Source organism: Amblyomma americanum, chromosome 10, assembly GCF_052857255.1.
Source record: "Amblyomma americanum isolate KBUSLIRL-KWMA chromosome 10, ASM5285725v1, whole genome shotgun sequence".
NCBI classification, from domain to species: domain Eukaryota; kingdom Metazoa; phylum Arthropoda; class Arachnida; order Ixodida; family Ixodidae; genus Amblyomma; species Amblyomma americanum.
In genome coordinates, this window is record NC_135506.1 from 66,129,153 (window position 1) to 66,156,592 (window position 27,440).

The 27,440-nt window shown below is 46.2% G+C and overlaps 1 protein-coding gene across 1 annotated transcript; it reads left to right on the forward strand.

The window, feature by feature from the left end:
• LOC144108370 (uncharacterized) lies at window positions 1-27,440 on the forward strand. Its single transcript, XM_077641620.1, has 6 exons — window positions 1-316; window positions 1,579-1,688; window positions 4,087-4,104; window positions 14,143-14,193; window positions 21,730-21,877; window positions 27,158-27,440. The coding sequence occupies exons 1-6, from the start codon at window positions 6-8 to the stop codon at window positions 27,438-27,440; spliced, it is 921 nt and encodes a 306-aa protein (XP_077497746.1). The 5' UTR covers window positions 1-5.

A 27,440-nucleotide genomic window follows, 5' to 3' on the forward strand; every position in this document is an offset into this window, starting at 1 on the left:
CCACAATGGCAGAATATCCAAAGTCGGGGGAGTTCGCGGCGCCCATCTACGACGTCCGTCCGAGGGGTGCCACACAACGCCAAGGGGCACAAGCGACACCCTACGCGCCTGGAGCGATGCAGCCCCCGTCTCAGTATCCGCGGTACACGCCACCGGGACCCCCTGGCTACCCTCCCGGAGGCGGCCCCCCCGCCGCTGCCGCGCCCTTCGCCGACGGGGCGATGCCGGGAGGGTACGCGCCTTCCGACTCTTATTACCCGGTAGCCGGAGAGGAGTCGTGGGACAAGCAGCCAAAGGAAGAACTCCAGCGAACGCCGTAAGGAATTTCAATACTTGGTCGGAATTCATCCGGATCCCACTACCATGGTTCCTCTTTCTAGAACTCTTCCGTCTTTCAGTTCCTCTTTGTCCCTTTTCCCACAGCGCGGTTGACGCGTCATTCGAAAAGTGGTAGTTATTAATGCGAAAGCATTATATCACGGAACCAACAAAGCATAGACCACGAAACCCGGCGTATGCTTCACGTACAGCTGCCCCCAGTAGTAATCAGAACATTAAAATTACAATGAAGCCTAACTGCTGAGCAACCTAAGTGTACAGCCATGAACTGAAGGGTGCGCTTTGTAGTTCCCTCCGCGGCCTGCACAGTGCGCCTCTGAATGCCTGGCTGAACTTGTGGTCGACGATGAAATCAGCATTTTTCGTGATTTCTGTGTTCTAAAAGCTTTTGTGGGAGCCTGTACATGTAAACATTCCGCCCAGCGATCTGCCCAGAAATTTTCTACGCTGTCGTAGCGAGAACATCTTACCAGCGATATTATCTGATAGACTCCCTTGGTGTCGATGGGGTGCCTAAAGTTACTGGGTGCGCATCTTCATCGCGGTAACTGCGCGCATCAAGACGGTGCCGCGAGAAAGGTGCAAAAGCGAGCTACATGCTTCATCTCTACACTCTAAAACTTTTTTACACCCTTAAAGGTGTACGCTTTTTCCCAGGACTGACACCTTATGAGGGTGCTCAACATCACATTAAGGATGCTCGAGAATATCCTTGTGGTGCTAGAGTGTTCGCAGAGCCGTAAATGTGTTTACGAACACCCCGAAAGGTGTTCGGTCTGTAGAGTACCTTTTTTACACTTTTTAGGGTGTCCGTACACAAATTTTGGTGCTGTGGTTTCGCGAGGCGGAATCTTGCCAAAGCAAAACCTCGCTTATTCCGAACATCGTAACATCGTTACTTTTTTTTGCCAGAATTAACTCCTTTTCTACTCATCAATCAATATGTAACCAGAAGCGCTTACTGGCGCTAGTACTGCAAGCTCTGTTGTACTGTCTGTGCCAGTTTCTGGTCAGCCTAAAGTGTCAGAAAGTGCCCGCTTTCGGGGGACGTGACGTCAGAAGCCGTGTCGGATAACCCCTTATGAATTCGCTGGACAGGGCACCGTAGCTATTCCTAAACTAGCCGCGTGCCGAGACGTCGATTGAAAACGTGATAACCTCAGAGTAACTTAAGAGTAAATGGGCTGCATTCCATTCCTTTTATTTATAATTTGTGTGTACGCGTGGGTTTTCCCACAGGTTCTTCCGGAAGAGAGTGTTCATGTTCGAATTCTGGCAGCTGTTCGTTATGTGGATGGCCGTCAGCGGACTACTGGTCTACATTGGCGGCCTCATCGGCTTCCGGCACAGTGAGTTCTACGAGGAGGTGTTGGCGCATCGCCGACACAGGTGTGCACGGGCAGAGGCCTCTAAGCGATGTGGATAGCGTCGATAACATCCAGTCGACGGCTTTGTGACTTATTGAGAGAAAATTCACTTCTAGTCAGTTCCGGGTAGTCCGTGTCAGAGGCGGATGAGTTATGGCGACCTTTATACCAACTCCCGTGATTCTTATATGATGCTGTTATCTGAGCTGAATATACTTGGAAGCGGGACTTTTCCAGCGTAATATTGAGCACCTGAGGGTGCCGGGTACACTGAAACCTTTGAAATACCGGCGGGAGCACTGTATCCTTTGGTGCACGCTATACAATGTTGATAAAACGCGGACTCGGATTTCGAAAACTTCCACAGGTGCGCGACAGGCCGGCACTGCTCACGTGTTCTATTTCACATTACTTGCATTCGTACTTAGTTAGCTATTATTCGGTTGGCGTTAGCTTCTCTATGACTTTATCAGCTGCAACCGATCTTTTTTCTCAGTGAGAATTGATTATGTGGCTGTCTGGCTACCCTAAAGTTTTTTCGGCTTTAAAATCACGTTTACCGTTGAGAAAATAGGTTTTAAAAATCCAAAAAATTTTTTTCGTGCCATGAATTTAAACTTCTGACTGAAGATTGATACGGATTCTTGGTCACTGCTTGGAAGTGCGTGACTGTCTGGCCTAGCGTCACGGATCCGTGTGTAAAAAACCGTCTTGAGGTCAATACTGTTTGACTGAGAAAAATGATGGTTGGTGGGGATGATTCTGTTTAATTTTTTTCCTTTTCTAGCTTACAAAAGCTCCGCTTTTGGTGAGCTTAACTTTTTTTGTCTTTGGAATACGGTAATATATCGATAAAGGCCACCTTAAATCTGTCCCAGTGGACTTTGACGAGCCTGGCTCGTCATACTCCGACTGTCATTTCTGGCTTATGGCGAATCCAGCTTGCCGTTTGTTTTGTGACCCTATGTGTTCGGTTTAAGGCAAATAGAACTCGTACAACTCATTTTTCAATGCGAGAGGTTTAGTACCCCCCGTGTCGGGAAAAATTGTCCTGCGTCGGCGACCGTTTGAAGCCTCGCAGCCGGAGCTACAGGTCGGTCCGGCAACCTAGCAGGGCCACCTGGGTCACACGACCTTGTGGAGTTATCACAACCTGCCCATCGGATTGTGAGTGAACTGACCACAGTGAAATGGCAGTTAATGAATGGTCGCGAGAGATTGCCTGGGAAGAGCAGCCTGGCTCTCACAAGCCCCACCGGTGGCAGCATTTTTCTCAATAAAAATTTCAGCCATTTTATTCTTCGTTTCTGGACATATTTCCGGTATCTAGAACGTTTAACTGATAATTCATTATTTGAGTACTAAATAAATTAACACCAGGAGTTCTGAAATTGACCTCCAAGAATCTGCTTAACAATAATAGAGCATCGCATTTGGATAACAGAAAATCACGGCCTTTAACGCTCTTGATAACGTTGTGTGAGACAGCCTGCGAGAGTTGTTGGTAACTACCACTGCCTGAATCGCCTATAGAAGCCTATGCAATGTATGAAAGCGTAACCTGCTTGTCACGTAGACATGCCACGGTCTTTTATTTGCCTGAAGAGGCAAATCCTCATAATCACTGCGTGAAAGGTAGCTGAATAGGTAAACGCTCTATGTCGCGAGTAACTAAGAAAAGATTTAAAGCTACTACAATGCGGGCGATAGGCGATTTTTTCACACTGACGAGGCTTAGCTTTTTACAGCACCTTTTGGCTTCGAAAAAGAAAGAAAAACGCATGGCCCCAGATGACAGATTCTCCAGGTCATCTGAGTTACGAGTAAAGAAACGTTAGAACGGCGGCGCCATTAAAAAATAGTGTACCCTGTACAACTGTCGCTCTAAAGCTTGTCACGTTGTAATCTATACTGTATATAGTCGCAGAACCTAAACGAGCATCTTCTTTTACTCAAAGAAATGAGTGCTGTTCCATAAACAAATGCTATTCTAAAAGCGAAATCCGCAGTGCAGAGCGAACCCGCCGCGGTGGCTCAGTGGTAGGGCGCTCGGTTACTTATTTGGAGTACCCGGGTTCGATCCCGACGCGGCGTCCGCGTTTCGATGGAGGCGAAACGCAAAGGCGCCCTTGTGCTTTCCGATGTCAGTGCACGTTAAAGAACACTAGATGGTCGAAATTATTCCGGAGCCCTCCACTACGGGACCTCTTTCTTCCTTTCTTCTCTCAGTCCTCCTTTATGCCTTCCCTTACGGTGCGATTCAGGTGTCCGCCGAGATATGTGAGACAGTTACTGCGCTATTTCCTTTCCCCAAAAACCAATTTTGGGTTTTTTTCAGAGCGAACAGATTACTGATCGATGTCCTTGTTTCTCGTTTCAGTGCTGCTTCCGAACGAGGGTGAGTCCTTCGTCTTCCCTCCGAAGAGAACCGCCGGCCTTTTCAACGCCGTGCTGTCGTAAAGGAAGTAGAAATGCAGAATGTGCACATTTCGCTAAGCTCTGATTACCGTTGGCTCAGTGCAACAGCTTGCAAATAACTGCCAGCGTTACTGGTTAAGCTGGTCTTAACCATTAAAGAGAAGGTGTATTGGTTTTGAAAATTTTAAGGTTATTCAAGAACTGGAATCAGTGAAGCTTCTAGGAAAAGGATGCAAATGATGCAAAGGATGCATTCAAAATGGTGACGTAATCACCGATTAAAACCGCGACGATGTTCAGGCTTCTTTCTCACTGCATTGGAGTTCCAGTTCCAGTTCCAAAAACTTTTATTTCCATCAGAAATGGAGGCCCTCTACTCCCTACCCCTGGTGCGCAGGCCTAGTGTCAGAGGCCAGCGCCTCCGCGACTAGATGCAGGCCAAGAGTTGTTGGCTCTTCGCGGCCTCTGCCGCCAGATGTATGGCTTTCTTCTGGGTCGCGGGGTTCGCGCTGTTGCAGAAGGGTTTCCCAGGCTTCCTCTACTATCTATTCCTTCCCTCACCCCTGGGGAGTGTACACACTGCCAAATTATATGGTCGAGGGTTCCCCCTCTCTCCACATTGTTTACATTTATCTTTTATATCCTTGGCTTGTAGGACGTGGTGACGCCCATACCGGGTTTATGAAATTTCCGCCTGTAGCCCTGCCTCTCTATTCCCGAGCTCCTTGTCCCGAGGAGGGACAGTTCTCTGCATTCTGTAATTCTCTATGATTTCTGTGTATGTTTGTAGTCTCTCGTCTAGTTCCTTGCAATCTGGCGGTTCCGCTTCTGCCCGGAGGTAGAGATCTCGGGCTAAGAGGTGCACCGCCTCGCTGCCTGGAACTGACGTATGAGCTGGTGCCCATATTAGGCTAATTTTTCTATTCATCTTTTTCCCCGTTAGAATCCTCACCGCTTCTGATGCGACTCTACCTCTTCCATAATTGTAGATGGCTGTTTTACTGTCACTTATTATATAGTTTGCCTCTGTTCCCACGCAAGCAAGCGCTATTGCTACCTCTTCTGATACTTCCGAATTGCGGCTGCGTACCGTAGCTGCTAATATTGCTGTACCCTTGCCAGCCACCACTGAGGCTACAGCTTCTCCCAGCCTACCGCTCGCCGCATCCGTGTATGCTACCGTCTCCTTATTCATTTCGTTGAAGCGTCTCATGAGGGCTTCGGCTCTCTTTTCCCTCCTCTCACTGTTGAAGGTGGGGTGCATGTTTCTCGGAAGTGGGTCTATTCTGAGATGTTCCCTGACCTCCTTCGGGATGTTTTGTTTTTGCTGCATGCCTCTGTCTGCCTGCAATCCTACCACGCCTAAAATGGCTCTGCCTGTATATGTCTGGCTAAGTCTTTCCTGCTGAGCTGTTCTGACCGCCTCGGCCGTTTCCGTCCACGTGTTGTGTATCCCCATAGCTAGGAGTCTTTCCGTTGAGGTGCTTATGGGTATTCCTAACGCTCGTTTGTAGCACCTCCTAATTATTGAGTCCAACTTATCTTTTTCTGGGCCCGGATGTTAAGGTATGGTGTAGCGTAGCGGAGTCGACTGATTATGTATGCTGGCACCAATTTTATTAGGCTCCTTTCTTTGAGTCCTCTCCCTTTGAACGCTATTCTTCTGAATATTCCAGTTACTTGCGCTGCATATCCTTCCAGTTTCTTTATTGTTTCATCATTGTATCCATTTTCCTGAATAAAAAGGCCTAAAATTCTTATCTTGTTAACCCTAGGCCCCGGTTTGCCTCCTACTATAATGCTAAGATTGCTATCCCTTTTTAATCTTAAAGATTTCGGGTTGTATATTAAGAGTTCTGACTTCTCTGGCGAGCAGGCTAGCCCCCTTCCTGCCGCGTACTCCACTACTGTGTCTGCCGCAGTTTGAAGTTTGTTTTCTATCTCTGCATCGCTGTCTTTGTTTATCCAGACATTTATGTCGTCCGCATACATGCTAAAGTGTAAGTTCTCGATTCCTCCAGTTTCACTGGGAGGCCTCTCATGGCTAGGTTGAAGAGGAGCGGGGATAGGACCGATCCCTGTGGTGTACCTCTGTTGCCTAGCTCTATTTCTTCTGACTCCAGGTCCTGGTATCTTATTTTGGCTGTCCTATTAAACAGGAAGTCTTTAATGTAGTTGTATATCTTGCCGCCTACACCGATCTCCTGAAGTTCCGATAGGACCGCCTCATGTTTTAAATTGTCGAAAGCTTTCTTAAGATCTAATCCCAAGATTGCCTTTGTGTCCTTAGTCCGAGAGTCTATGATGTCACGTTGTAATCTCAACATAACGTCTTGAGTACTTAGGCCTGGCCTAAATCCGACCATCTCGTTTGGCCATAATTTCTTGTCCTCCATGTATCTGGTTAGCCTCGTTTGGATTACATGCTCCATCAACTTCCCTACGTATGAGGTGAGGGAGATTGGTCTGAGGTTCTCCAATTTTAAGGGCTTTCCAGGTTTGGGAATAAGAATGATGCTTGCCTCTTTCCATTGCTTTGGTAGCTTCCCCTTTTCCCACACCTGCTGCATGTATTTAGTTGTAGCAGTAATCGACTCATCATCCAGGTTTCTTGGTTATTCCGTCCGGGCCTGGAGCCGATTTAGTTTTGAGCATGATTATCTCCGCTCTCACTTCCGCCTCCGTTATGGGCGTGTCCAGTTCTTCATTGCCCGGTCCCTCATAATCTGGCAGGTTAGTGCGTGCTATGTTCCCTATGTATGTTTGTTTGATTTCCTCCATGAAGCTATCATCTGTTCCCTCATATTTGTGCCGTGGTTTGGCCAATCTAATGTTCGTCTGTGACTTTGACTGGGTTGGGTCTAGCAGGTGTCTCAGGATGTTCCAGGTTTTCGCTAGGCTCATTCCCTTCTCCATGTCATCGCATTTACAGCACCAGTTTTGTTCATACAACTGTATTGCGTACTTTTCGATCTCTCGGTTTAGCCTAGCTATTCGTCTCTTCAGGGTCCGATTCCATCTCTGTTTTTTAAGTCGGTTTTCTAAGCCTCTTTTTTTGCCTCCCACATGTGCAGAAGTTTACTATCTGCCACTAACGGAGCTTCTTGGCCTTCTAGAGTTGCCGTCGCTTTGGTGGCATGTCTTTTAAGTGTATTTGTCCACTCTTCTAGGTCCGTGATTGTAGTAGCGGCAGACTCTTCCCTTCGCTTCCTGAATTGGTCCCATTCTGTAACTTTTGGTTGCTTCAGCCGTTTTTCCTTGATGCCTTTGGTCGTTGTTGTAGCTATTATATAGTGGTCACTACCTAGGTCTTGCCCCGTATTTTCCCAGGACACCGCCTTGGTGTTCTTCGACAGTGTTAGGTCAGGTGTGGTGTCTGCAGTGACACTGTTCCCTTTCCTCTTCGGGGTTCCTGGATCAGTGTGTAGTGTCAGACTCAGTTCTTGTATATCCTCCCAGAGCTGTCTTCCCTTCCTATCTTTTCTATTGTATCCCCACTCCTCACGCATTGCGTTTATATCTCCTACTATGAAGAGGGGTTTCTTCCTGCTGCTTTCAGGGCTTTCCTGAATATGGCCCTGAACCTTACTTTTTTTTGTTTGGGACTTGAGTAGATGTTAAGTAGGAAGAGGCTAGGCTCTTCTTTCCTACCCGTGAGCATTTCTACCAAGACTCCTTCTATGTCCCTGGATTGAATCTCATGTTCGATCGTAGCTATGTTTCTCTTTACTAGAGTCGTTACTCTCGATTTCTCTCCTCTGTCGCTGTGGAATGCCTGATATCCTGGCAGGGATGCTGGTTTCCCGGTCTCTTGTATCGCTATCGCTAGCGGCTTCTCTTCTAACGTATCCTCGTAATTTTGCAATAACGCTCGCTTGCGTTGGAATCCTCGGCAATTCCATTGCCAAATAATGGACTTATTTCGTGCGTTTCTGGCCATATTGAATTAGGGTAAAAGCGTCCTCCAAGTTTTTCTGTCGTTCCGCTAGGGCAACCAGCTCAGTTCTCTGCGTTTGCAATTCAGCTTTTTGCGCCTGTAATTCTGCCGTCATGCTCTCAAATCTGATTCATGTTCTCTGGTATCTGGTTGAGTACTGCCATGACCTGTGTCATGAAGTCTCTCTGTTCTGTTTGTATCGCCTTTATGGCATTCCTATTTTCTTCACATTCCTTCTTTACCTCTACCCATATATCTGTTTCGTTGTCCCCCTTTCGCTTAAGCGGGGGTCTCCCGACTGTTTCTGCCTCCTTCATTTTGTCCTCTACCGCTTCCTGCCGCTTAGGTGTCGAGGGGGTACTTTGTTGTGCTGCCTGCACGGGCTGTATAGGTAGCATGCGAGGGAGAGGGGGTGCTGCCTTCTCTTTTTCCTTTATTGCTTTCTTAAGGTTACTTATTAACCCTTGAAGCTCACTCACTTTCTTTTTCAACTGTTCTATTTATTTATCTTTATCGTCTTTAGCCTGGGAAGACCCTTCTACAAAGCTTACTTGTTTGGGTTCTTTGGTCGGGGTCCTGCTTCTGCTCTCTCTCCTGCCCCAGGGATTCTTTGGGTCCCTGGATCTCGATCTTCTTGTCCCTTTCGGCGTCGCTTGGGCCCCGGGTGTTGCCTGGTCTTTGCTCTTGTTTTCCCCAGTCTCGAGACGCTGTCGTCCCTGCGACGCTCCTTCATCTCGCCTGCTCGTGGTGTTTGGGACCTGTGCTTCTTCTTGTTTCTTCTCCCATATCTTCTTCTTTACTTCGTACAGTGTTCTGTACATCTCCTTGCATTTCTTGTCTCCCAATGGGTGCTCCTTTCCACAGAGCTGGCACTTGGTTTTGCACTGATGACTTCCCTGTGGGTTTTCTTCCCCACAGTTTCTGCACTTTTTGTTGTCTAGGTCCGGGCATACGTCCTGCCTATGGCCCAGCCTGCCGCATGCGTAGCATACTTCGAAGCGTTTCTTGTATAGTACGCATTTGGATGGTGCGGGCGACAGCTACACTTGCCACGGTACCTTGTTGCTCTCGAAAAGAATTAGGACTGCCTTTGCTTCTTTCCCAAGCCTTCTCACTCCCAATACGGGTGGGTTCTTGTTTCTAAAGTACTCGAGTCTCTTTAGGATATCGTCCTCCGTCCAAAAAATCGGTGCATCATATATCACCCCTTTTCCGCAGTTCTCCGGCGCTACCACGTAGGCGCTTACCGTCGTCTTTACGTCGCCCACTATGAGTTCGGTGAGCGACGCGTACTTCTTTCTTCTCGACGCATCTCCCGTTGCCACGAGTATAGACTGCTGCTTCGTGTTGAACGTGATTACGTCTCCCGCTCCTCCATCTTCGTTGCCCGCCATTTTGCTGATTGCATCAGCCAGGAAGGCTCCCCCATATTTCATCAGCCTTTCGAGTCCTCCTTGGGGCCTCAGAATGATCTTGTCAAATCCTTTCGGAATCCTCATTTGTTGTCTCTCCACGGACTTTTCCACGAGTTATCTTCCCTCGCGTCTCTCCGTCGCTCTTCCTCCACCTTTCGAGCCGTCCACGTGGCTCCCTGTCTCTGCTTCTTCTGGGATTGCTTTCCCATTTCTCTTCGCTCTGAACCACTGTCCCGGAATCTTCGGTTCTTCGGGATCCATTTCTCTCCCCTCTACCACCTCCATGATGTACGAGGTCGCTTAGGCGTGGCCGTAGGCCTAGTCCTCTTTGTCCTTGCCACTAGGCCTCGTTAGGCCTAGCTCTCCTCGCCTCTCCTGACGCCTCGCTGGCTCGGTATCGTAAAAAGTACGGCCCACCTTTCGCTGTAGCGTTCGGTCCACCGTTCTTACTTCTTCCGTCGTTGATCCCAGCCAGTTTCGCCCACACTCAGGTCCTTGAGTGCGATGCAGCCCCCGTTGTCGACGGAGCGCGCCAGGCGCACGTCCGATCACTTCGACAGCCGGCGGAGGACTCTCACTGCGTTGGAGGAAACTCTGGTGACATCATTGTGGAAATTTCAGATGACCGCTGCCTTCGTCTACGTTCTGACTTGCGTCTTCGGACGCCGCCAAACAATGCTTCGTGCGCTTCACCTTCGACGGCATTCATTTTTTTTTCTTTGAAACAACCGCTTCTTCGCTGGAGACTTACCGCCGCAGTGCGTGACGTCGTTACTGCGGCTTCTGCCTGTTGCTGTGCGCTTCCGAGAAGCCAGAACACCGACACCGCTTTAGTTGGCGATTACGTCACCTTCTCAAACGCTAACGCAAAAAGATTTCGCATGCTATCCTTGGAAGTTTCACACATTGGGCTCGTATAAAATAATCAAATCCTAAAACCTCTTCAGTTGCCCTTTAACGATTAAGGCCAGCAGCATTTCCAGAAGCGTGGTCCCTGAGGGGCTTATCGCTCGGAGGACCTTAGGAGGCCCTATACGCTAAAGCTGCGGTCAACAGCCGGCGCTCTTGATTTGTGTTTTTGTATATATTGAAATTCGGGCATGATATTCACAGGTAGGCGCACAGATCGAGTTTTTTTCTTTAACTTTCTCATAATTAGTGTCTTTTTATCCTAATAAAAAATGAGCACATTTCGTCAAATCGAAATAACTCACCGAAAGTTAGCGTCACCATTAGATAAATGCGCCGGCCAGAACCATAACGACGGCGTATTCGGTCTGAAGTGATGAACAACTGTTTCGAAGAGAGCCACCATGTTGTCATCGAACTTCACGAAGCAAGTAAAGTAGCGTTAGGCTAGCTTTAGAAAACTGCGCCACTTTCGTTTTGCGCAATGTGGACCCAGTATTTAGCCAAATAAGCACGTCAGCAATGCCGGATATATGTCTTTCTAATAACTTACAAACGACAACTGAGTGGAACTCAAGGTGGCCTAGTCTCCTTCATAAGTGTGAGTTTTTTTTCTTCTGTCCCACATCTATACGAAGCCCAATCGTGCGTCCGCTTTGTTGGGACACGGTACTTGTAACCGCTATAGTTTAAGATTAAACTTCAGTTTAGGCCAAAAATGGCACCGATCCCTTTTTGTTAGGATCATGAGTATTGAATAATTCAGAAACCCTTTCCCTTACTCGCTTAATCCAAAATTGAATAACAGTCAAATGTAAAATGGGCCGCAATGAGAAATTTATTAGTTGCTGCTAATTCTTAGTTCCATATTGTTGCGGGAAAGAATATATTTACAGTTATTTACAAAAACGAATGAACAGCTACGGGCGGCACTCAGAACACAGCCAGAGATGAGTTCTCGTCTTCTTCCTCGTCCACTCGTTCACTCACTCCATGTCGTCGTCGTCGTCTACCCGCTGCAGGACCCCCGGCTGATGAAACGCCGTCTCGGCGTTAGAGTGGTGGCGTAGGAGCGTCGTGATAAGGTTTGAGGCGGCATACATGGACGGCGTCGGTAGAGGGGCCAGAGGACGATGGCGAGGACGCAAGGGGAGCAATTTCATAGTTCACGTCGGTGACTCGGCGCACCACACGGCAAGAGCCACGGTAGTGAGAAAGGAGCTTCTCGGAGAGACCGACGCTGCGCGACGGCGTCCAGAGAAGGACGAGTGATCCGGGGTGATATTCGACGGCCCGGTGCCGGCGGTCGTAGGCGGACTTCTGGGAAGCTTGAGAGGCACGGAGCCGACTACGGGCTATTTGGCGAGCCAGCGTGGCCTGGGCGATGGCGTCCTGAGCGTAAGCAGTGGTGGGGACTGAAGAAGGCGGCATGAGTGTGTCCAAAGGCAATAGGGGGTGCCTACCAAACAAAAGGTAGAAAGGGGAATAGCCTGTTGTGTCATGCCGTGAAGAGTTGTACGCAAATGTCACATAAGGCAAGGCTGCGTCCCAATCGCGGTGGTCCGGTGAGACGTACATTGCTAACATATCGGCGAGCGTGCGGTTGAACCGTTCCGTAAGCCCGTTGGTTTGTGGATGGTAAGCTGTCGCGAGCTGGTGCTGCGTGGCACACGAACGAGGAATGTCATCAATCACTCTGGACAGAAAATAACGACCGCGGTCGGTGAGCAGTTGACGAGGGGCGCCATGGTGAAGAATTACGTCTTGGAGAAGAAAATCAGCGACATCGGTAGCGCAGCTGGTGGGCAAAGCACGCGTGATGGCGTACCGAGTCGTATAATCAGTTGCGACAGCGAACCACTTGTTACCGGAGAGGGACGTGGTAAAAGGGCCAAGAAGGTCGAGGCCAACACGGTGAAAAGGTTCCGGAGGTACGTCGATGGGTTGTAGAAGACCGGCAGGCAAAGTGGAGGGCTTTTTCCGGCGTTGGCACAGGTCGCAAGCGGCAACGTAACGCTTGACGGAACGATACAGACCAGGCCAAAAGAAGCTGTGCCGCACTCGAGCGTACGTGCGGGACACGCCAAGGTGGCCGGCTGTCGGCAGATCGTGCAATTCCTCAAGGACAGAAGAACGTAGATGTTGGGGTATGACGAGGAGCAGCGGAGGACCGTCGGAGCGTAGGTTGCGGCGATACAAAATGCCATTCTGGAGCACATAAAGGTGCAGAGACGGAGATCGGTTTGCAGAGCGGAGGCCATCAAAGATAGGTTGTAAAGATGAGTCGTTGCGCTGTTCGTTGGCGATATCGGTGAGAGTAGTGATAGCTAAGAGGCTGGGTAGGGTCTCAGCGTCTTCGAGGTCAGGTGGCTCCACAGGGTATTGGATAAACAGTCAGCATCCTGGTGGTGACGACCGGACTTGTACACGACAGAGTATGAATACTCTTGAAGGCGCAAAGCCCAGCGACCAAGGCGACCGGTGGGATCTTTTAGTGAAGACAGCCAACAGAGAGCGTGGTGATCAGTGACGACAGTGAATGAGCGGCCGAACAGGTACGGGCAATATTTAATTGATTGACAGTAAACGTCTGATTCTGTGGTGGCGGCCAAGTGATCTAAGGCACCACGTGTGCCGATTCCACTATGTTTGGACCAGCGCTGGTTCTAGTGCTGCTCGGGATTATGGTAAGTTATTGTTTTCTGCTGGACAGTATTCGGACGGATAATTTTCAAACCTTTTTGACTGATTCGGCTGTAGGATTGACCTCATGTCCGCCGCGGTGTTCGGACGATGTTAGTCTTATATAGCTTGCCGGCAATGGGAGCTGGAGCTGATAACATATTTCATTGTATAATACGCTGATTACTCTACAAATGCTCCGAAGCATGCATTAAAATGTTAGCAACACTTGGAGCGCACGGTTTGGGGGCGGTCTGACCTGACGAGACATTTTCTGAACCGTGTCCTTCGCAAAGAAAAGGTAGTCAGCTTATTAACAAACAAACAAGTTTCTTACTATGGGGGAAGGATCGAGGAATTGGTACCTCTTCCATATTAACCCTCTCACACGCTACTTGCTATTTGTATTCAATTTTTTTCCCGCTTAAGTGATCTTCAAGCATAATGAAAACCAATTATTTGTATTGAAACGTGAAACACAATGTGGATTTACAAATTGTGTTAAAAAGCTTCCACATACTTTCCAGGTAGCAACATCCTTACGATGACTGCAGGAAGTGGAGACTCGAGGCACCATGCGATCACCTGTTTTATTTTTTCTTCCAGCCCATAATGTTAAAAGTTCGTAATAAATTTTTTCACAGGCTGGTTTATGTGATTACGTTGAAGCACGTGCCTCCAAGCTCCAAGCTTGTTTTGAGAAATATTTCATAACTGCATTCGTCACCTAAAATAAAAAATGCCCATCACGTTATAACTGTCTTGAAATTACCTTAAAGAAAACTTTAAATATTGGACGTAGTATCGTTTAGAAAAATTTCTTCATGTACTTAATGGACTGTCTCTGGAATGTCTACTAGGAAAAGGCACACTCTCAGAAGCAGCTGCGGGTTCAATAGCTGTGTACACAATTGTGTACATATGGTATATCTCAAGTACTTCAACCCGCCTGGGCCTCTCTTACCACATGTGATGTCATCGGCTTCCGCCATATGGTTGCTTTTTAATTTCTCAGTAGTGGCCGATCACCGATTGTTGTGGTGATTTCAGCAGAACGCCTTGCCTTCTCACGCAGATACTACGATCCCCACCGCAACTACCAACCGTGCCACGTCTTCGTACCAGCGTAAGCGACCCTCTTTCCTACCTTGCGCTTTCCTTTGATGAAACGTAAAAAGGCTTATGGCAGACGCCAAAGAGGCGTCACAAAACTAAGTGGTCTGCGTAACTGTCATACCCCTGACGAACACCCGGCAGGTGCCAAGCAGCGCAGGTAATTTGCCCAATATTGGAAGTGTATTGGCAAAGGCTGGTCGTATAAAGGACCAGTGTCGAGCCATCCATTTTTAATATTAATATTGGGCAAATTACCTCCGCTGCTTGCTAGTACTCCTTTGGACCCTTAAAGGAATACAGAAAGCTAAATTTAGCTCAGTTTTTTCTTCTTTCAAATGATGCATTAGACATTCGAATACACGGGTCACCGTGATATTCACTTACGACCGCCGTACAATTCATAATTTAATTTCTGCTCTCATGACGTTTCGGTTTCATCAACCGAACGATGGCTGTGATGTGTAGTTGGCCTTTAGGTCACGTGAGGCAAGAAAAAAACTGCGATATAAACGCTGATACGCATGCAGTGTTGATTCTATACAGCACTCAAACTAGCCTGCTACGAGAGTTTAAATGACAACAAACGACGTGTCATAAGTTATATTGTCGTTTTTTTGCGCCTCACGTGAACTAAAAGACCAACTACACGTCACAACCATCGATGATTTGGTTGATGAAACTGAATCCCAAACAGCGTGAAGAAGGTGTTAAGTTCTAAATTATTTAGGGGTCGTCGGTGAATATCGCGGACGATACGTACAGGTACATTTTTTACAATAAAGCACGAAAGAAAGCATTTGGTGCACGCAGTTCTTTAATACAAAAAAAAACTTTCTTAACACTCAACACCTCTATAAAATTTTCTAAGCAGGTTTTATTGACACTATAAATTGAGAGTTAACGAGACACCGAAAGCGCTACTTCACTACCAAAGGTAAAAAATTCGAGGTGAACCTTTGACCTTTGACGGAGCGCCAGTGGCGGAGGCCTTGCGCAACTGCTCCGTCAATGGTCGGAACCGGCACTACTATCGAAATAATATAGACACTCTCGCGCTGTGCATTGCAAATTGTTGTCTTCATCAAATAATACTGCAATCGAACTAACCACTACTATAGTTAACCATATACGACAATCTAGCTAACCAATACTACTATCGAACCAGATGTGCCGACGACCCAGAAAAGCATCACCATGAGCCAACCAGACTCGCATGTCTACTCGGTTTAGCTACGTTAAAACCCTACAACTTTTTATATTGTTTTGTTAAAAAGATTTAACTATCATTTGCGAACTTAAAATGGCGGCCACGGCACGAATAATTTTTTTTTCGCTGAAACTCTGCTGGGAGAGTGTTTGTTTACCATACCAACTTCATGCACCATGATATTTAAAAAGAATTATAAAATGGTCGAGCGTAAATTCCGGGTTATTTGGTGTGGAATAACCCCCTCCTTGACTTTTATCCGATTATAATTAGCCAGCCTAGTACGTCTATGTTGAAGACGTCAGAGTGTCGTTAGGGTAACGGTCAAACAATTACGACGTCACGAATTGTGACGTGACTAAACGGGATGGGGTGCTAAAATTTGCTAGAAATAGCTCTTGCTATAAGAATGAAAGGGATGATTTCCAGAGATGATTTCGCGCTTGCAGAGAGGCGGGGTGGCACATTATATGTGTCCTTGTCGTTTTAGCGGTAACTTATTAGAATAACGAGCTCAAGCCTAATGTCACAAGCTCCCTGCAGACAGATGGTGGATGAAACTGATGGCGTGCTGGGCATGAAGAAGCATATGGTAGCAATGCAAGACTGTAGTCGACGGTTGGGAAGCTGAAACATTTCTTGACAATTCAGCGAGCTTGAAAGGTATAGACAGCTTGCACGTAAACTATCTTCACTAGCACCTGAAACAGTTACTGCATCGCCGATTAAAACCGTGACGCCACTGAAGCTTCTGCTCTCAGCACAGAGCTGGCGATTACGTCGGCGAATAGAGCTAACATACTTGTACTGCAATATCCCGTGCCCTATGTCGTGTGTTCCCAAACTGTGCCAGGCAGGCAGCTGGGGACTTTGAGCGGATCATGTTTCATTTTTTTTCCCGAGTGTTTCAGCCTTTAGGGACGCACATTTCGCATCGTAGAAGGAACCGCCCTCCGGTGCACACGCAGAAAGCCTCGTTTCACAGTTCCGCACGGCCCTGATGCATGCTTCTTTAATACATGAGTGGTTCGTGGTCCTTTAAGAGCAGTTTCCTTTACACGCGGTGAGCTGACAAACTATGGATTTGCAGTCCTAACTAAACTTTTTCTTTAACCATTAAGCTTCCTTTTGATGCTTACTATAAAGTACGGTTCTCTCTGCTGTGCCCAATGTACTTTTTTTAAGGTCCGAAATGCTTGCAGAGACCCTCGAGAGGAGAAACCAACGCCGCTCAAAGTAGATCAATCAATCAATCAATCAATCAATCAATCAATCAATCAATCAATCAATCAATCAATCAATCAATCAATCAATCAATCAATCAATCAATCAATCAATCAATCAATCAATCAATCAATCAATCATTCTTTATTTTTCCAGAAAGAACTGGAATGGTCTCCTGGGCTAAAAGCTGGGTGAGCAGCTTGACGAGGCCCAGGAGACCGTTACATGGCAGAACAGTGAAGTTGAGAAAAAAAAATAATGTGAATATAAAGCAATGCAATATATATATATAAAGCAATATATATGTAATGCCTTCGGGCCCTGAGGGTACAATAAATAAATAAATAAATAAATAAATAAATAAATAAATAAATAAATGTACACCATACGCAAAAAAAGAAAAAAAAAACTTGTTGCGGCAACATAATACAGTATGTAATGCACCATATTCGCCAAAATGAGCTAAAAATAGTTAAAAATAGTACAAGTTGACATAAATAACAGTACGAAATTGTAAACAAAGGAAGCACAGTAGAAAAAACTAAGTATAACATCAAAATGTGGTTCACAATGTTATGAAGTACGTGCGCAATTTCTTGGGATTCAGACGAGTTGTGTTTTGGTACATATTAAGCATTGATGGCAGGTTATGTGCTAATGATTGATGTTTATAATAAGTGCGGAAGTGGGGGATTTCGCAGACATCTTTACTTCTTGTGTGTATATCTGTGCTACGTAGTGTTAAAAATGCCAGAGATGAGAGTAAGTTCTTGACTTCAGTAGAGGAAAAAAAGAATGTTAAAGGAAACAAACGCATCTTTAGTACTGGCTGTTGGATCGATATTTCCAATGTAGCGGATAACCTTCTTTTGTAACAAATGGAGTTTGTCTAAGTTTGTCTTTGTTGTTGTGGCCCATACCAACGAACAGTAATTTAAATAGGAATTGAATAAAGCATTATAGACTTGAAGTTTAGCTTTTACTGGAAGCAGTCTCCGACAACGCGATATCATGCCTGCAACTGAGGATAGTTTTTTCCTAAGATAGTGAGTGTGTGCATCCCAGCTTAAGTTCTGAGAAAAATGTACACCGAGGATTTTATGAACGTCCACAATTTCGATGTTATGGCACTGAAAATTAATAGACTGATGTATTTCAACAGGTTTATTTCGGGCACGGAATATCATTGCTTTTGTTTTCATTGTATTTATTTTATTTACGTTGAGCTGAGACCATATGGATAACTTCTGGAGGACTTCATTGCATTTTATTGTTAGTCGGTCCACATTGTACTCGGGAATAAGTATGGTACTGTCGTCAGCATATATTATAAATTGAACTGTGGCATCTATGTTTACAAGATCATTTATATAAGTATTGAATAATAACGGTCCTAATATGCTACCTTGTGGAACGTTGTGAGTAATTGGTAGGAGGGAGGACATATAACCGTTTACATATACACACTGAGTCCTGTGGCTGAGGTAGGACTCCAGCAGGGCCAAACAATTACCGCGAATGCCATATGACTGCAGCTTACTAAGGAGCACTTTATGGTGTAAGCAATCAAATGCCTTGCTGAAATCTACAAAAAGGGCAGCAGTTAACAAATTATTTTCAATATTCCGCAAGATATTTTCCTTAAGTGCTAACAAAGCTGATTCCGTTGATCTGCCTTTCCTAAATCCGTATTGTGCAGCTGTGATAACGTTTTCTTTATCGAAAAATTGTGTTATCCGAGTGAAAATGATTTTTTCAATTCCCTTGGAGAAGATAGGCAGCACAGATATCGGGCGGTAGTTAGTGGACAAGTTACGTTCGCCACCTTTAAAAATAACAGATACTCTGGCTGTTTTCATTTGCTCAGGAAAGGTTCCAGACTCTAGAATTAAATTAAAGATATGTGCAAGTGCAGGACTAATTATCGGTAAAACGTACTTAACCGGTCTTATCTGCAGGTCGTGAATGTCTAATGCTTTACTGTTCCGCAGGCACATAAAAGTACTGTATATCTCAGATTCATCAGTTGGCTGGAGGAATATGGTTTCAGTGACAACACTATGGTGCGAATTTGTGGAGGGGGTGCCATTACATGCGGCAGCAGCGTTTACAAACTGATGATTGAAGTGTTATACTAGAGCTTTGTCCCGTAATTCATTACCATCTACCATTACAGTATCTGGCATATAATTTTTGCTCTCACGACCGAGGACGTCGTTCATAGCCTTCCAAGCAATGTCTGGGCTCTGCCGGGCAACATGTGCAAACAGATGTTCGTAATATGCACACTTTGCCCGTCTAAGTTCACTGTTCACTTCGTTTCTGACTTTCTTAAAATTCTTTTAAGGTTGTTTCTAAGCGTGTCTTCAAGAAAGAATGATAGAGGCGGTTTTTGTTTGTAATTTTCTTTAAATGGTCACGAGTTACCTATGGTTTCCTGGCTTTTTTTGAAGGTTTGTGCATCTTCAATGGAAAATGCCTAGCGTACACACACACAAAACGTGTAATGAATTCATTATAGGCATCGTTAACATCCATTTTATTGGTCACAGGTGACCAGTCTTGTGAAAGAATGTCCTGCTGAAATGCCTGTAAACCATTCTGGGTGATGTGCTGAGCAATAAAGGACTGTTTTTGTTTGATAGATTTGGGTGAGTGGGTAGAATATGCCATGAAAACTGGACAATGATCACTTATGTCGGACGCAATAGTGCCAGAATTGTAAACAGTGGTATCGATATTAGTTACAAGGAGGTCAAGTACTGATGATGTAGTTCTTGTGATACGAGTTGGCGTGATTATTAAATTTTTGAAACCAGATGAAACCAAAATGTCATTAAACTCGAAAACAGAATTGCATTCTTCAAGCATGTTAATATTAAAGTCTCCAGCGCAGATCAGGCGAAGGTTATTATCACAAACATAGTCCAAAAAAGATTCATAAAATTTCATAAAGCGTGCAATATTACCACTCGGAGGGCGATATAGCACAGAGATGACATCGCTCCTATTTTTGACGGTCACGATTTCATAGTCATCCGTTACAGTGCTGAAATCCGACACCAGGCAACAATTCTTTGTTTTCTTGACAAGAACTGCCACGCCACCACCTCGTCTTTCCGGACGATTAAGAAAAAAATTATCGTAGCCCTATATATTTACCATTTTACAATCAGTTGAATACCATGTCTCAGAAATCATAAGAATGTCAACTTTGAAGCGAAGCTGATCCAAAAGCAGAGCAATATCATCCTCCTTGTTACCAACTGAGCGGGCGTTTATATGAATAACAGATTCGCACAAGGGGAAATCACATTTGACTTCGGTAGGTAAAGCGAGCTCTTGATAATTCATTGTGCAACTTATGTTCTGGCTATGTGGAGTCATCATTCCTGCCCACTCTCGTTACGAGCCGATGTGTCGCCTATCTGCCTGGAAACAATCTTCTCGACATCACACTCCCTCGCTATCTGAATGATAGGCGTATTATCTGCTTGCTTCGCGAAAATCTTTCCGTTGTTCGTCCAAACTGATTTCCAGCTGTGTTCGTATTTCCTTTTCACGGTCATTCCAAGAAGCTTTTTTAGCGCTGGGCAAAGATGTTCATTTACATAAACTGGGGTTGTATCTTCGAAACCAAGGTCAGTGTTTGTGAACCGTTCCTTCCTAGCCTTTCTCAAAACAGCATCACGCTTCGCTCGTGATCTAAACTGGACGACGATGTTGGTCTTGTTGACGTTTTTCTTTGTCGGGACGCGATGGCAGATTTCAATGTCGCTTTCCTCAATAGGCTCACTTATCAAGCTGCCAATGTGGGACAGTATTTCGGGGAGTGATTCAGTTTCTTTCTTGATTACGCCTTGAATTTCGAGGTTGCTTTTTCTGGAATATTGCTCAGACTGAACAAGCCTGTATTCGAGATCGTCTATTTTGATTTCCAGGGATGAACACTTTGCGTGGAGAGCTTCATTTGCAACTCTTAGCTGCGTATTTTTTGCTGCCTCATCGTCCAGCTTTTTTTCCAGGTCCTCAATCGTTTGATGTGCGAATTCCAAACTCTGGGTTATATTTCTCTGCTCATTTTTCAGTTCTCGGATTTCACTTCGCAAGTCTCGTTCAAGGGACACGAAAAGCTGCGGGCTTGGGCAGGTTAACGTTCGTGAAGACACGATAGGGCGCGGGCGGAGGCCGCTCAAGTCTGGATGTTACCGCCGCTGACGTCATCATCAGCTGTCGTATGCTACAGCCGTCCGACCACTTGGCACTGTGCTGTGTAGAGAAGCCTGGAAACATTGGCAACTTTAATCGGCAGCTAGATGGTTTCAAGTAACAATACGAAAACACTTGACACACTTTTCCGAGCGAGCTTCGTACGTGCAAACCCTTACAGTTATCCTCGCGACCCTTTAAGACACGCTGATGCGCAGACTAAAAGTATCAGATAGCGACCTTAAGGACTAGTATAGATTTGTTGTCAGCGTTGGTTTTTGACAGGCACCTGGAATTGTTTGACGCTTAAATTCTATTCTCACACTGATTTAATAAATTTTCTTTTTCAATTCTGACCCTGTTTAGAAAGACAACTTTGTGTACTAGTATGAACCTCTGTGCAATTTGGTGCTCGTCGCAAAGACCAAACATACCCAACAATTCTTGACAAAGACGCTTTTGAACGGGAAAGAGTTGATGAAAGCAGTTTTTTTAATATAATGAGAGATTTCACTATAACAAACAATATATCCACAGGTCTTCCGTAGGAAGGCTTGCATTCCCTTTGTTGCTATTAACTTTTTTTGCTGTCGTCAAAAGCGTTCCCCATTGGCTTTCTATGCCAGCCTTAAGTGCTCGATGCGAGCGATGGAAAAAACTATAAAAGAAAAATTTTGCTACACGTCGGAAGAATGGGCCATCACCTTCAATATTTTCATAACAATACCTTATAATGAATGAATGAATGAATGAATGAATGAATGAATGAATGAATGAATGAATGAATGATGAGATGGAAACGTTCGGCAGTAGTGATGAGATAGATGCGATACATTTGAGATGGACATCCGACTGCTATTTGTCCTGTGCAGGACTAGCAATTGCATTTTGGTGATATGTTTGCAGCCGGATCACTGAACGGCACCTGCGACCAGTTTACGCCCTGCAGGCACCAAGCAATTTGTATAGAGAATGTCTGCCGGTGCGGACCCGGTACAGAAGTGGTGGAAAACACCTGCGTTGCCGCCTCGAACAGCACGACGTCATCCCAAAGGTGCGTCACAGAGCCGTTGAGCGGGCGGCGACCGCAGGGTTCACGATGTGCTCGAGAACTGTAGTTTGAGGGAGCTGCACGGAACTCAGAGCCGATATGCCTACCGCCGGTATTTCCGCATTGGTTTACATCGAAAATGTGTGGTAAAAGTACCTGCGTGATAACGTTAGGGACCCCGTTCCGTGGAGAACCCGGCGTAGTTGGCGTTGTCGTCGGCGTGTGCGGAAAATCCGGATTGGTCGAGAGGCTGGTCACATCATACGTGGGGTTGAGGAATAAAAAGCGATTGAACCTTAAGAAAACTGGCGATTAAAACGCCGCAACGTGACTCACATATCATGAGGACATGTAAGTGTATATTAAGAAAACGAACTGCGCTGGAAAGAAAATTGGTGTAGTTAGTCGGGAATCGAGCCCCTGACCTTTGGGTTGCGAGTCGGAAACGCTAACCCTGGGCCACACGGACGCGTTCGTATAGTTTCGTTAAAGTGGAGAGCGGGGCTTTATATGTATCTCGTATTGTCTTTCACATACCATGGAAACAGTGCCCGTGTCTGAGTGGGCCAGAGGAGCCGCTGACAAGCCCCATTAACTCTATCGAATCTATCGAGTCATACCGTTAAAGGCAGAGCTTAAGTATCCCCCAAATTTTGGATGCACTCAAGTTTCGGTGCTTTCAAATCGATAGTATTAGGGGCTTATTTATTTATTTGGTAGGCCATTAAATTGTGAACACTGCAGGCTGGGATGTTATACAAAATTTTCTAACGCGCACAAAAATAAGAGAAGCTTGTGAACAAAGTGCGGCCCGGGTGTTGAACAACGGTTTTCACAAACGACTTAAAGAGTGCTTGTGTTACGAAAGTGTGCCAATACAAAACAAGCGTCGAAATATACTCTCGGGGACAAAACCGTCCAGGACACCTGTACGGCAACCCTATCCGAAAGCTTTGTTATTAGCCTTAGGCTCGATGCCACACAGGTGGAGGTGAGAGCCGAGGCTAGTCGAGATGAGACGACCGTACATTTACGCGCCTAGGTCACTTTTCACGCGTCCTGGAGACTTTCGTTCCCGATAGTAACGCATTGGAGGGGGGGGGGGGGGGGGGGGGGGTACCTGAGTTGAAAAAAATTGCGAAATAATTCGTAGATTGGTAAGTAAACTCAATAGAAGCGTTGCAAAGTATAATAAGAAGCAACAGGTAAACGGCAGGAATGAGAAAATTGATGTTAATAGTTGCGCGCGCTTTCCTTGGTCGTCCTCCTTATGGAGGCAGTGTAAAAACCAGACGGAGTCGTCACGCGTAGTCATGAGCAATTATAGAAAATCTGTTAACGCAGGAGCATCATCACATCACGCTTAACAGGCACACAGCGCTGAGCCTACAAATAAGTGCGAATGTACAGTCATGAAGAGAAGTTCGCGGGATGCGTGTTCGCGGAAAATCTAGTCAGGTAAGGCAGGTTACTGGAGAGTATAGAGGCATATGGGAGGGCGCGCGTGCTTCATCTTCTCAACGAATACCAGCTGACTGACAAACGAGGCAACCATGAAGTAATTTTTTCGCCACATCTGCATCCTGCAAACTTTTGCAGATGACTGTGCAGAAATCGATTTTGTGGAAAACCATGAACCCTTGTGGACTAGCTGGATTTACTGACGCCCCAATGGTCACACGCTAAATGAAACAACACTTCTCAGCACAGCTCTCTTCCCTTAACCCCCTCCCCCGCTCTCAGGTCAGTCTTTATTTCCATCGAAGATGAAAAGTCCATGACGAGATTGCCCTCCTCCTGGGCCTTACGTAATGAAGCCACGATAGCAGTGGCCATAATAATAGCAAAAACAAACGAGATTACAGGCAGGGGGAAACACAGACGATGTAAACGCAAGATGTTGGCGTAATCGAGAACAATGAAACTGCAACAATGTCATCACAAATTTGTCACGAGGGCTGAAAAGATGGTAAGAGAAGGAACTTACAAATGTTAGCGATGTAGGAAATTACAATAAAGCACAAAACTGGCGAATAACGTGCGACAACGGCTTCCGTAAAACCAGATTAACCTACTGACATGCAGTGATGAGACAAAATGTGGCACTTCATGTGTGCAAAGTACTGAATACATTATAAAACAGGCGGATACAACTTATGAGCACTGAGAGAGCGCAGTTTAGTTAGTGGGGTAGCTATATAAAGTTTGCTAAGACGGATGAACGGGGCTTGTTCGCAATTCATCGTGACAAAACACGCGCAGACAAGACGAGGACGAGCAGTGCTCATGCCGTCGTATTTTTTTCTCGTCCTTGTCTTGTCTTCGCTGTTTTCACACGAGATATATAAAACAAAACAAACAGAAGAACACAGGAGAGCACGATCACCGCGTGCATCACAGCTCTAGCCTCTGTACAGCTCTGCTCTGCGCTGGCTCTCCAAGCATTCGGACGTGCGTAATATTGAATCCCATTCCTTCCCCCTTTTCTGGAAATGACGAAACGCCAACGCACCAATGGCTTGGGCGCCAGTGCCAGCGCGAAGAACAAGATTGCTCTGAGTTACATCGACGCCGAGAAGCTAAAACTCAATGCTGTCGCATACTTGTAGCATTCTTGTTCATTCTAAAAAATTTTCATTTTTATCAAAGGATAAACCACGAATTTACAAATTTAGCTTCCTGCAATGTGCTTCGAAGCTGATAAGGCCATCACGTATTTGGCGTACTTGGCCAACCGAAACGTTATCCTCAAGATTCGCGACGCGGTCCCCGGATTGGCAATATAACCTTTTCGTTCTTGTCAACCTCAAGCAAGACGCACTCATAAGTTGTAGTCTCGCTTCCGTCTCCATGACTTAAATTTAAATTGGTTTTTGATGAAAGGAAATGGCGCAGTATCTTTCTCATATATCGTTGGACACCTGAACCACGCCGTAAGGGAAGGGATAAAGGAGGGACGGGGAGCAGAAAGGAAGAAAGAGGTGCCGTAGTAGAGGGCTCCTGAATAATTTCGTCCATGCACGTGGGGATCTTTAACGTGCACTAACATCGCACAGCACACGGGCACCATAGCGTTTCGCCTCCATAAAAACGCAGTCGCCGCGGTCGGATTAGAACTCGGGTATTCCGGATCAGTAGCCGAGCGCCTTAACCACTGAGCCACCGCGGCGGGTTCTCCATGGTTTCGGCTTTCAATTTCCTGAGCTCGTCAAGCGTCTTAGCGAGCGCAGATGTGACGCCCAGGCCGTGTACCAAGACGTCCCTGAACCTGTTGGCAGTAGTACATGCAGCGCCCACGAAAGTTCTTACGAGCAGCTTCTGACGGCTTCTTTGGTGTCGTTACAGACAGCCCGAAATATTTGCCTGCGTGGCAGCCACAGAAGCACACTGTACGCGATACAAAACCCCTCTCTTTCACCTGAAGGTTCGTGGCACGCAAGAGGTTAGCGTGATTAGAGCTGCTAACATATATTAGGGCAATACCAGAGCACAGAAGGTGCAAGGGCATTAATCTGTGGAGCAGCAGCAATGAATATAACGACAAAAATGAGAAGCATTCGTGCGTGGAAAGTAGGAACCTATCTGTAAAAACAGAAATGTCAGCGTTGGTATGATTTGGTTTGGTTTATGGGGGTTTAACGTCCCAAAGCGACTCAGGCTATAAGGGACGCCGTATAGTGAAGGGCGCCGGCAATTTCAGCCTTCATCCAGACACCTCTGCCGCCGCTGCCGAAGCCTTCAGCAGTTTATAAATTATTCCTAGTTACAATTCAAAACTATCATGTTAGTCCTGTTTCATCATTGAAGCGTTGCCCTCTGTACAAGGTATTGACAAGACACTTCTCCTCTGATAGATATTTTTTTTAATTGAGTGAAAAGTCACAGGACCTAAGCATCCATAAAATGGTGTCAGAAATATTCAAAGTAACTGAGCAGAGCGCCAGCACAATTGACCAGATAACCAGCTTATTTATGCTGTCCGTTCCTGAGCTCTTGTGCCCACATTTCTTGAAGCCAAAACTGCGGCCCCCTTAATGTTGTAAAATGAACCCTCAGGACATGTTAACACTATGCCATCGCTTTCTCTTCTCTCTCTCCTTCTTTTAGGCCTTCTAATGCTGAGCCCTCTTGATGAGAAAAAAAAATATTACGCTGGCCATGCGCTTCCTGGGCCTCATGGATTCGCGGCAATTTTAAGACTGAATTAAAAAGAATCTGAACCGTTTTTCTACTAGTCGACGGGCTTAAAGTGTTCGAATGCATGAACCTGATAGGGAAAGCATGTAATTATTTAGGGGGGGGGGGGGGCTAACGTTTGAACGGCGGCGTCATTGTCGAGCTGAGATTATGTTCAGGCTTCTCCGCACAACGCAATGCTGTGTAGGTGTCAAGCGATGACGTCACCACCGAATCAGTCAGATTTCCGCTGCTTCTGCCTTGCCATGCGTCGCCGAATGTAGACGTGCAACTCAGCACACACTTTGCCTGGGGTGGCATTCGTATCCTTCATTCGAGGGTCTCCGCAACCACTTATGCGTTAGAAATGTATCGCGTCCGCGGATGTCGTCAGCATGCGAACACCCCCCCCCCCCCCCCCCCCCCCTTCACTGCCGGTGACATGCTGTACGGAGAAGCCTGAACGCAGTCACTGCTTTATTAGGTGATTACGATGCCCGTTTCGAATGCTAGCGCAAAATAACTTGATTTACCTGCAAACTTGGCTACCCTCTAAACACGAGTACGCCTAAATGGGAGTAGGAAGGGAGTAAGCCAACCTCTAGAGCACCCCCTTTCAAAAACGGAGTGCGCTAGACGACAGCTTATTCAGATTTCACTCCTTTCTCTTTAAAATGTAGTTCGAATCTTGAACCTCGTCAAACTGTGAAACATGCTGACTTTGCCATTGTAAGCGATTCTAAACGCTGGTAAGATTTTCGCCTTTCTCAGGGCCGGAGGGGTGACATCGATAGAGTCCCAACCTTGTGACTTACACTGATGGTACAAAATCCGCGATACACTGATTGGAAGTGAACCCTTTGGATGTATACTTGTGACAAAGGCTGCACATCATGCAGGCGCCATCCCAAGAGCAATCAGCAGCAACTTCTCCAGTGCTGGTAGGAGTGAGCAAGAAGTTAGTGTTAGGACTTGAATTCTAATGCTTCCGCGAATACCGTCATGTGTCTTTCGGAAGCGTGAATTTTGTGACGAAACATGTGTCCTATTACACGTGCCTACACTGCGTATATAACGAGCCTTATTTTTTCACGCTTTGGTCCACAGCGATGCAACCAGTGAAGCAGAACCGGAAACGGGGGACCACAGCACCACTGCCGCACCTGAAGTCTCGTCGGCTAGTGCCGATGAAACGAGCCAGCAATCTGAGTTGACAGAATCATTCACGAAATCTTTGACAGATGATATGGCAGGAGAGTTGACGGAAATGTTGAAGGAGTCGTCGTCAGAACGTCTGACGGAATCGTTCACGGAACCTTTGACGGTAGCGCCTATAGAAAAGTTTACGGAAGCATTGACGGAACCGTCGACGCCACCTGCAGGAGAATAG